Source organism: Nanorana parkeri, unplaced genomic scaffold, assembly GCF_000935625.1.
Source record: "Nanorana parkeri isolate BGI_ZX_2015 unplaced genomic scaffold, ASM93562v1 scaffold820, whole genome shotgun sequence".
Lineage (NCBI taxonomy): Eukaryota > Metazoa > Chordata > Amphibia > Anura > Dicroglossidae > Nanorana > Nanorana parkeri.
The window spans coordinates 344,708-356,423 of NW_017307088.1; the positions used below are offsets into that span (position 1 = coordinate 344,708).

An 11,716-nucleotide genomic window follows, 5' to 3' on the forward strand; every position below is an offset into this window, starting at 1 on the left:
GGGGGGTTAGGCAGTCTTGTCATGGATTTGACAGGCTTTCATGGAGCAAGAAAATGTTTAAATGGAGACACAGCCACAAGGAGGTGCCAGCTGTAGTTTTATCTGCTTGGATCCTGTATTAATGTGTATTGCTTTAGGGTAGTTGACTGCAGCAAATGTTTAGGGTATATGCTAGGGACTAGAGAATTGGCCATGCACTGATCGACTTTCAGACAGTTCTTGATGAACCTTATGAAATTTGTTCTATGGGTGGCCCTGTCAGCAGCTTCCTACCAGAATTATCTTTCAATCAATCTCAGGAGCTAGGTTGTACTTGGCTGCACTTCACAAGTTCTGCATCTCCCTCTTGCTTTATTAGATGGAGACAAAGCCAGGCCAGTGAATGAATGCTTTACATGCTACCCTCATAGTCGGCACTGAACAAAAATCAATTCTAATCTGAAGTTGTGTCCTAAAGGCCATAATTCAAAAGCAGTTTCTTTTCAAGCCTTAGTATTTACAACAGCAGGAGCCCTTTTATTGGAGTCACCCCCACCCCTTTTAAAGGCGATCTTCTAGAAGGATAATCTAAATGCATAGCCAAGTAATATGCAATTGAATAAAGTGCCAAGTCTAGATCAAATGGCAAAAGTTCAATTGATTGAAATAATGGCAACAATTCACATGTGCACACACTACATATAGGATTAATGAGTGCTATGCCAACAGTCTTTGGTTCACATTGCACTGGTTTTGTATACCAATCTATGGTATTAAGAACCCCACTTGAAGCAGGATGAGAAGTCCAACTGCAGGTCAAAGCCTTCTGATTTTAGAAGAGCTTAACTGATGCCATCACCACAGGCCCTAGGGATACCAAAAGCATTTTGTCAGCAGGTAAAGCAACAAACAGGTATGTTAAAGTGACACTAAACCCAGGAGTTAAATCCTAAAAATTAAAGTATATGAACTATTAACAATACTGTAATTTATTTGTATCACTTGGCTGCAGATAGTCCAATCATCTGTGGATTGGTGCTGACACACTCCTTCTGGAGGGTGACTACTTTTGTTCCCCAAGGTCCCTGTGTTAATTAGCCACCAGTCCAAGCCAACTCCCATTATGGACTTGCAGTCCTGTGTTTTTTTTAGTTTACTAATTTGTATTGATTAGTTGATGGGAGTTGGCCTAGACTGGTGGCTACTTTTCAACACACGGGGACCATGGGGATTGAAAGTAGCCACCTTCCAGAAGGGACAGTGTCTGAATTCAAAGGATTTGGCGCTCTACAGCTGAGTGCACAAATAAGGTCCAGTATTGTTACTTAAGGTACTTGTATGATTAAATGCATGAGTATAGTGTCACTTTAAGGGTCAATTAACAGAAATAAGAACCTAGAATATTGCTGTCCTGATCTGTCCTTGGCCATTGCTGATTTTGCAAAAAGCACATGTGGTATCAAGAATTATGTACAACATGCAAATCTTCTGATTTGTAGCTGTGTAAGGCTAGTTTGAATTAAACTAGGACAGTGAAAAACTATATGGCAAACCATACGTCCTGTTAACATCCAAAAGATACATTGGTGGTTAAGCGTCTGGGTATCTCGTATGTGAGGTTTAGTTGATAATCCCTTAAATGGCCTGTTTTTTGCATGCTGCTATAACAATTTTATCTCAAAGTTAATAAATGAGATGTTTGCAAAGACTGCAGTTTAGTTTCTTATGGTTCATCTCCAATATGACAAACATCCTTTTATATAAGATAGGAAGACTAGCGCATGCTCCCAGATGCAGAGGTTACACCTAATCATTGGATTAGTGCCAGACTTATCTGAAACCACCCCTAGATTCTTTAAGGAATAGGATGACTTGACAATTTCTGTATGGCACATGTAATTACTGAGCTGAGAGAAGCATGCCCTGGCATGGTGGCTTCTATAAAATGATCACATGCACACATAGTACTATTCTTGAAAGTGGGAAGCTGATGCATACATTTTTGGTGTTGTATCTTTTCACTCTTTCTGACCTGAAACAGGTAGAGACTATTGACGGTATTGAAGTACAAAATTGGATCCTCATGGAATCCAGTCAAATAACTTTTACTAGAGATCTGCAGTGGAAACCACCTTTTTCATTTGCAGGCATGGTCAAGTTTATGCCATGTTTCAAGCTTTTATCCTAACTTGTCCACTGCTCACAAAGTATTAAGTCTTAAAGGGGGGATGTAAAACAATATTGCTCTAGGTGGTGTGATTAAGCCTGGTCTTGGAGCTGATGAATGAAAATTGTATATAGGAAACATTTGTTTCCCATAGCAACAATACCTTCTATAATACCTTCTATAATATCTTCAGTCCAGATTTAAAAATGGAGCAATGGTTGTTTACTGTGTAGTAGTAACCTTTTATACATCAGACCCATTGCAGTATCATGCTCAATGTCCATTGTCATTGGCACTTATATAAATTAACCGCACAAAGATGTGTGACATGACATGCATAACCATCAAAACATGCATATCGAACACGGACTGCTTAGTTTCTGTTATGATGTATCTCATAAAGCCATAGCAACTCCCCATGCTAAAATACAGTAGTTTACCATGTGGAGTTGTAGTGTCTAACTGCTGGATTATCAGATGCTGAAAATATATAAATACCTTTTACAAAACAATATTTTGTAGATTAACATTTCCAGTTGCCCTTCCACCCCACCCCTGATGTCATTATGAAAAGGCTGTGTTTGCTAGTTATACTACAGTGCATATGCCTTTTTATCTCCAGTCTTCACTAAAACTTTGCATTGCCCATATCAAATAGTTTAACATTTCCAAGCCATCCCTTTTTATTTAAAAACTTCACAAAGCAGAACTCCAGCCAAAAGATGTACAGTGACTTCACAAGAGGCAGCTGTTTTGAAAGTTTCAATTGATTTGCCCCTTCCTTCACGGTCACTGTCTGTAAGGGCAGGTTCACACCATTTTACAGACCAGATCTGGAACTCGGTGCATTGGGTTTTGCTGCATTCCGGAGCGTTTTTTTCCCTTTTGTTTGAAATGGGCTTTCAGTTGTGTTTGTGTGCCATCTTAATGTGTTTCCATACATTCCTGACAAAATGAGACGTGCAGTATTTTTCTGGTCTGGAACGGACTGCGCTGGTGTAAACCAGAGGCCAGAAATAGCATAGGTATACATTAGGATGCAATTTGGGTCTGGAGATAATCTGTGTGTGGTGTGAATGGGCCCTAAAAGGTACATTCACTTTTACAAGTGAATCGAGGAGAATGGAATTGCTTACTCCAATCTGGCAGTCCATGGTATGGATTGTACACCCGTACCAGCGGAGGGGAAAGGACATTCTTTGAAAGGCAACTATTGTGGAGAGTGGGCCAGATTTCAGCAGGTAATTCCATTTTCTCAAATTCACTCGGGAAAGTGAACTTACCCTTTCCCAATGGCTGTTGAAGACCAGGTTCTGAGGGACAGGGTGATCTGAAAGCAAAGAAGTCTACTTCTTGCAAAGTCTATCATTGTACATGAAAGGCATAATTAACTTGGTATGAGTCTTGGGACTTTAAGCCCAGGGGTTTCTCTGTGGGCCGGATCTTCCTCTTCCTGCAACGGGGTCTGGACCAATATTTGGCTCTCAGCCCTATCAAGGTTCTGGTTTCTGCCCTTTCTGAGATAATTTAACTCCCATGTGCATGTGTGGGAGTTACATCAGTGAGGCCCGACCAAACAGCTGAAGAATCAGAAACCCACAACAAAACCTGGAGGATGGAAATGCTGGTGAAGGAGGTGCGCAGCCAACCCTTGGTACCCCCAGTGGAACAAACACCACACTGCTAGAGAGTGTTTTAAGAAAACAATAACAATGTGTTTGGGTTTATTAGGTACACAGTGACGGAATGCATGGGGTTATAGCTACCAACATCAACATTTTGGATAAAATGTACAAATATATTTTGGCAGGAGCACACCATCTTTTTAATAGAACAGGGGTGCCAAGCATTTCTGATCAGGATTTCCAGATGCATCCTAATAAACATCTATAAGATGTAAGTTCATTGTACTACTGTGTATCCTTATATTGATATCCGTGTACCGTCTCCTTTTCTTTAATTGGATCTACTGTCCACTTTTCCCTTCTTCCTCTGATGGCTCACCAGCCTCCATTATAACCTCCATAAGCTGTGTAAAGTCTCCCTCAGCTAGACTGATGCCTGAGTCTTTGGGGGAGGAACACTGTGTTCCATGCTGCTCTTTGCTACTTCCATCAGAGATTGCATCTGTCAACCCATGAGAGCTTCTGGAAGCCCTTTGCAAATTTGGGGAGTTTACTGGGGAAAATGAAAAAATGGAATGAGATGTCTTGTAACCTGGAGTGTGCCGAATATCAGGTGAAGCTAATGCTTGGTTTCCTAGAAGTAATGCAGAGACACCTTGGGCTCTTGCTAATCTTCTGGGGACCTGTATTGGGCTCTGTACAGGCTGTTCAGTGGTTTTCATAACAGGAACACTTTCACTGCTGCCCATGTTGGCTTCCTCCTGGTCTTCCATACTCCCCTGGGGCCACACAAAGCACTCCTTGGACCCAGGAGAAAGACTGGATGTCTCTTCTGTATTTTCACTACACGTCCCCATCTTTTTGTTACGTTGTGGTGGGCATACATTGGTTGTCCCATGCACAGAAAAGCGAGAAGGACAGAACGTAGGACCTCCATTTAGTGGCGTTTGAGGGGCACTGTAAAATCCAGGCCTCTCATAAAAACGTGTGCTCATGAAAACATTAAGGTCACGTAGGGCTTCCCCGCCCCTGGGGTTTCCAGTATCTCTATGATTAAAATTATGCAGCACAGGAGGAATTCCACTCCTGCGTCTCATCAGCAGGCTCAGTCGTGAGTTAGAGCGAGGTGGGCTTGGGGAATGAACACCCAAAAGACGCCCCAGGGGCCCAAGCAGTGGTGTCGAATGATTGGCTTCTTCATGTTCATTAATTTGCTCAAGTGGTGGAAATTCCAAATCCTCTTTTTGCAAACTGCAAAAAAGAAAAAAGCATTTTCATTTAGAATTGATATTTCTGAGATCATCTGTGGAATGGTTTGTGCTTCCTTGGGCTGCTTAGCCTTAGCCAGTCCTGAAGGAACTGCTCCACCCTCAAATTTGAAACAGACCCATCATAAGGCTATAATAGTAAAATGTATAATTCAAGTATAAAATAATATTTATATGAATATATATTTTCTTTTGTACTATTATATTGTTCCTAATTGTCCAATTACCATGTGCACATGCAAATGTATCTCCCCTTATAGCTCTTCAGCATGTCATAGCTGTGTAAGATGGGACAGTTAAAGGATGTGTATAGCACAAATGTTTTTTTTAAAGTTTTGAATAGTAGGGAAGAATTAGAACCCCTGTCAATGTTATATTGCCGTCTGTGCCCCCGCTAGGTAAATTCACCCTCTCTATCTGTCCTAATGACTAGAGATGAGCCTGGGCTTGGCGCAAACCCAGTTTACCTGAGTTCACCCAAGCCCACTCACACCTGTGACTGGCACTCCCCCCACCCCTCCTGGCCCAATTTGTGGTGGCAGTTGCAGTGGGGACATTCCCTGCCCCTTTGTGATGTATAGCTGTGGAGCAGGGCATGCACCTCTCCACAGAAGATTGGGCCAGGAGGAGGGGGTGGTAGTCACAGTTTTTAGTAGACATGGCCGAACTGGGTTCGCACCAAGCACTGGCTCATCACTGCTAATGACTATTGTCATCAAGACAGAAAGTAATGGAAATTTTTAAATGTTACTGTTGTTACCTGGACAGAAATAAAGAGGAACTCTTTCAATATGGATAGCAGTCCCAGTGACAGCTGTCCACAGCTGGCCATACAATATCCAATCTGATTGTACAATTCCCTTTAAATCGACCATCAACTATGTAATGCTAGGGCCTGCCTGATTTAATACAAACTGAATGAATTGTGTAGGTTTGTCCTGGTATTACATCATTTTGGTAAATCTAAAGGAGATTATACAATCAGATTGTATTGTGTCTGGCCATCTTTAGAGGTAATTCTCCTCTGTTTGCAGAACTTTTCTCTTCTTGTTGTGTCTTTAGGACAGGAAGTGAAGGGAAATAACCCCAATGGAACAGAGTCAGCAAAACATAAACTGACTTTGCATATCCTCTGCTCTACCATGACTGAACTTTGACCTAGTGATAACCTCTGCGGAGTCATGCGTTTTCAGTCAAGAGAGAGTTAATTAATAAACTATGAGAATTCATTCTTGGATGGAAAATCAACCCTTGTCCCTCCTATTCTGTACTGAATTGGCAATGGTGCCATGAAAACAAATGTCATTGCTTAGATGAATGAATGTGCATTGCAGTATTTTATAACTCTACGCCCTGTCCGGCACTGACTACACCATAACCTTGCAATCATACATCAGCAGTTTCATACTGACAGTTATGTAAAGGTGCCCATACACTGTACGATTCTCGTACGAGAATCGCAGGAAATCCCGCGATCGTACGAGAATCGGACAGTGTATGGAAGGCGTGCGACCGTTTCTACTGTACGGTCGCACGTCTTCCATCGAACGAGCAGGCTGGAAAACCCGCCGGGAATCGTACGATTCTTGGCGAGTTATTGGCCTGCTTGTTCGACAACTGACGAACGGGCCGGTGTGCGCCCGTTTGCCGTCCTTGCAAGCCCGCCCCTCATTGCAATCATCGCAAGCCTGCCCCTCAAGGGGGCGGGCTTGCGATGATCGCAAGTACGATCTGCCTGTCCAAGATGGGCAGATCGTACGTTTTTTTTAAATACTTTACAACCCTCGCAAGACAAAAGTCTTGTGAGGGTTGTAAAGTGTATGGCCACCTTAACACTGATCTTCACCTGTTTTAATAAAGTGCAGGTGTACAACATCCACACTGAATTATACAGTCCACCTGTCTCATGTGTATAGCGTTATGCTAACTGGATTATGGCGACTGGATTGACCATAAACTTGGCAAAACACATGGCAATTTCCTGCACACTTCAACCACTTCAAGCATCCTTCAATTACAAAAGCAACAAACAACAGTGTAGCCTACCACCTACTAAAACCGTTGGTTACTGGCACTGCCATTGGATATAGTGCTATATTAGCAATTTTACCACCCTATAATCAAAATAGAAAAAAAGAGCATTGAAGGATACAGTAGCTATACTTTTGAACCACCTAAGCCGAATGATCCCCTTGCTTTCTCATACTATGTATATTCCGGGGTATGTATCTTAGATCCACGGGTGTAACTATAAATCATGAGCCCTATAGCAAAACTTTGGTGCCCTCTGGCTAACTCTATCTGTAACGGCTGGCAGTGTCACCTATGGCAATATGTGCCAGTGACCTTGACATGAAGTATGTATCAAGGACAGGCAGCAGAAGAGCTGTCAGCATAGTCAGTACACCAGTGACGTGCGGTACCTTTGGTTCCGGGTGAGGCATTGCCCAGCCTCGCCCCCAGCCCACCTAAGCCCCACCCCCAACCTAGTCCCCAAGCTAGTGTGAAGGAGGAAGGGAGGAGACAGGGAGGAGCCTCCCTGTCCCTCACTTGCTTGTCACTGCTGAGGCATTGAAATCGATGGCCTCCGTGTTTTTTTTTTCTTTTATTGATTGGACAGCTTGGACCAATGGCGCTTTGCCATTGATCCAAGCCATCCACAGAGCTCACGTCTCTAACAAAGAGAGAGTAGAGGCTGTGACAGCTCTTGCCTCACTAGTTAGGTTACACAAGCAGTGGGGAAGCCTGCTGCTGTGTAACCTAAATACCTGCCAAAGGTTGGATGCAGCGCTGCCTGTAATTAGCAGGCAGTGCTCCGTCCATGACAGGTCACACAGCGGGGAGGATTTCCCTCCTGTGTAACCTGCTAGAAGCCGATTGAGTGGAGAAAAAGCTGTCAGCTTCAGATTTGAAGCTGACAGCTTTTTCCTCCATAATACTAGGTGAGGCTCTGCCTCACCCACCTCCCCTGACCGCACGTCCCTGCAATACACTACTAGGGAGCAATGATGGGGGTAGGCAACACTAATAATAATAACCATAATGATATTAATGATTAATTATCTTGCAACACTTACTCTTTAACCCTAATACAAACTTCCTTAAACTCCAGCTTTATTAAACTTTTTTTAGAACCACAAACCACAGCCCTTCTATAAGGTTTTAACATGAGCTGCTATGGTCATTTTTACTAGACTCCTTAGACCAGGGAGGCTTGGTACAGGTTTTCTTACGAGCTGTCAGGGCCCTGTCATACTGGACATGGTTGACCTATTCACTGCAGGCCGTAAAGAAAAAACTGTCTCCCTGCAGGCTTGCAATAAAGGGCTTCTCCGTTAGGGTCTATGGAGTACTGTCCAGCCCTACCAAGCTTGTACTCAGATGTCTATATGAATGAATAGCAGTGCAGAGCGCGTGCATAAGCCAAGCCAACAAGCAGATGTGTGATCTAATGAGTGATCTCTTGCTAGATCAAGGAACAGGTGAGTACTGTATAAGACTGGGATGGAGGAGCTGTGGACAGGGAGGGGGCTACCATGTAACTGTAACTACATTTACACTTTAAAGTAAACCTTTGCTCCGAGAGATAAGAGAGCTACCATTGCTAACCTGCTTCTGACAATGCTAGCTGCCCGGCTGGTATGCTGAAACAAGTACAGGTGAGCTACTGGATTCAAACATTCAGAACATCAATCAGAACTTGATAAAGCACAATGGCTCCGGTGAGGCAGCTCTCAACAAAAATGGGATATCCCACCTACAAGGGAGTCCAGAATTGAAGATACATGCATATATATATATATATATATAGCCCAATGAGCACACCAAACAAGACAGTATAACAGTCCAAAAACTGATTCACTTATTGTGGCTATATCCTACACAGCAAATAATGAATCCTTGGTGATTTGTGCCAGTGTTGAGTCCATAATACTACTCATCAAGTTTAAGCCCAGAGGAAGGGGAAGGGGAAGGTTTTTGAACCTCTAAAGCGTGTTGGCTCTTCTGTATTGTCATTTATGAACCCATTCTACAGTAAACTTTCTGTTATCTGGTATTCAGCTAACCAGAACTCCCATCTAACGGGCAAAAAAAAGATCCCCTGTGTACTTACTGTTTTGCCCATCTGCCAACTTCTAGGAGAGGGAGAGAGGGTTCTGGAGCATGGAAAGGTACAGGAATGGCAGAAAAGTGCTGGATTATGCTGGGAATGAGTGCCTGAACGATCTCTGAAAAGTGCTGGATTACCCTGGAAACGGGTGTCTGATCGATCATTTGTGTTATCTTGTGAACAAGTGCCACCTAGTGATCACTCCCAGTACTGCAATGTATTGCTAATGGTTTAGAGTACAATATAATGTTATAATATGGTATAGTATGGGGTAGGGATGCACCGATACAAGCATCGGTATCGGTGGCGATAACGAGTATTTGCATGAGTACTCGTACTCGTGCAAATACTCCGATACATAAAACGAGTACCTGTGCCGCGTCCGCCCTCTTCAGGGACCCGAATCCGCCGCACACAGGACCTCCATCGCGTCTTCAATGAAGCAAGATGGCCGCGACCTCCTCTGTCATCTGCTCCATTCTGACCTCTTCTCACGCTGATTGGCCGATTGGATGATTGACAGGCTTCCTCACCAGTCAGGAGTGACTGGTGAGGAAGCCTGTCATCATCCAATCGGCCAATCAGTGGAAGAAGAGATAATTGGTATCGGCGAGTACTAAAAAAAAGTATCGGTACTCATACTCGGCCTTAAAAAAGTGGTATCGGTGCATCCCTAGTATGGGGTATAGCATTAGTTAAACCCATTTTTAATAGTAACTCTCAATCAACCAGAAACTAAATTTATCTGGAATCTACCAATCCCCGTGTATGCCAGATAACGGGGAGTTTACTATATTATTAAATGTTTTTGAACTCTAATAATGCCTTGATTGGCACTCTCTTGGACTGTATATATGGATGGTATGCTGACCCTCTGTCTTTAGTACTTTCCAGGTCACTATCCCAGGACAAGTTTTCATATCAGGAAAGTCATCTCAGTGACATAAACTGGCCATACACTGTTAGAATTTCATGCAGATGTTTGTTGGAAATTGTCTGAGCATTCATTCTTGCCATCATCAAGTCAACTAATTTTGTTGAACCAAAAATTCCATCCAGACCTGCTCCTTGAATGGAATCCCTGATATGTTCAACAGGATTTTTCTGTGCCTAGCACATGCGCATTGCAATTGGTACAATTTTTCCAGAACGAACATCACATTCATAGTTAGGATTTCACTTGTTCAGATAAGAAATCTACCTCATTCAAAACGAACATTGACTGGACTCCACTAACCATTAGAAGATTGTACAATTGTTCCGACAATAACAAATTTAGACCAAAATCCTACTGGTGTATGACCAGCTTTACAGTATTGAAGCCAGAGGATCAGTATTTGAGCCATGCAGGTAAGCAATGGTATCCTCCATGTTTCTCTCATTTTTCATTGCCTTAGGCCTTGTTCACACCAAGCGCGTTCCAGGAGCAGAGCAGTTACAGACCGGATCAAAACTGCGTCCAATGTATTCCAATGGTATTTTGGGCTCTGGTTCACACCAGAGCGTTCAGTTCCAGAGCATGTAAAAAAACAGCAGCATGCACTATTTTTCCTGCTCTGAAACGCTCTGGAATGCATGCAAATGCATAAAAAACACATGCAAACGCCCTGGAACGCACTGAAAGTCTATTCTAGGCAAAAAATAAATAAATGTTTAAAACTAAAACAGCCTGGAACGCATTAAAAACGCAGCACAACCCACTGCACTGCGTGTGCAGAAACTCATGCAGATCTGGTCTGCATTTGGTGTGAACAAGTCCTTATACATACTAAAGATTTTGGCTTTGTTCCCCATAGACAGGCAGACCCGACTCTATTTGTCTTTTAGTTCTCTCTTGTCTTTTTCTTTTATACCTGATATCAAAAGCAGAGCCAAGGAATGATGGTCTGCGGGTCTCCACGGTGGAGGCTGTGTATGGAGGCTGTGGGTCAGTATCGTTCCAGTATATATCTTTTTCCAGTGGGGGCAGATTCTGGTGCATTTCATCCACTGCAATCATAGAGACCTGGAGGAGAGGGACACAGCAGTGGCCATGAATTAGATTAACATGGAAATAGTTTTTTTTTTTTTTTACAGTGGAAAGGATTAGAGCTTCTATAAGATTGTTATCACTGTTTGTGTCTCTTTTAGCTCTCTTCTCTCACCTTCCTGTTTCATTAACCACACAGGAAGTGAGGAGAAGATCTGTAATGGAGACACAGGCAGCAATAGAACCTTTCCCTGCTCTACAGAAAAATCCTTTATCCTGTCTATGACCACATTAGGGAGAGTGTGCTCACTTCTGAGAGAGCGTCCAACCTTTCCCTACTTGATCCACAAATTAAAAAAATGGTTGGCATTTCACTGTAATGAGAAGTCCATACTAGAAAACAAAACGCATATCACAGATATTTTAAAATTATAACTCTATAGTTATATCAGCATGTTTCCGTCCCCAGGAATATAATCACCTATCTTTTACTTGCCTGTTTCTTAGTTTAAAAAATAAAAATACCTGGTAATTCTGGGTATGGAGGAGCAAGCGACTTACTCCCATATTCTACTCTCATATAAAAACGTGGTGCTT

The 11,716-nt window shown here is 42.7% G+C and overlaps 1 protein-coding gene across 1 annotated transcript in view; it reads right to left on the bottom strand.

Moving 5' to 3' along the window:
• Window positions 1-3,962: 3,962 nt before the first annotated feature.
• The window catches only part of BEST1 (bestrophin 1), a 22,655-nt gene continuing 14,901 nt past the window's right edge, over window positions 3,963-11,716 (bottom strand). The window contains exons 8-9 of the mRNA XM_018565188.1: window positions 11,004-11,155; window positions 3,963-5,022 (exon numbers count right to left, since the gene is read on the bottom strand). Coding sequence (XP_018420690.1) covers window positions 4,113-5,022; window positions 11,004-11,155 — 1,062 coding nt within the window. The 3' untranslated portion in view covers window positions 3,963-4,112. The remainder of the gene's footprint in view (window positions 5,023-11,003; window positions 11,156-11,716) is intronic.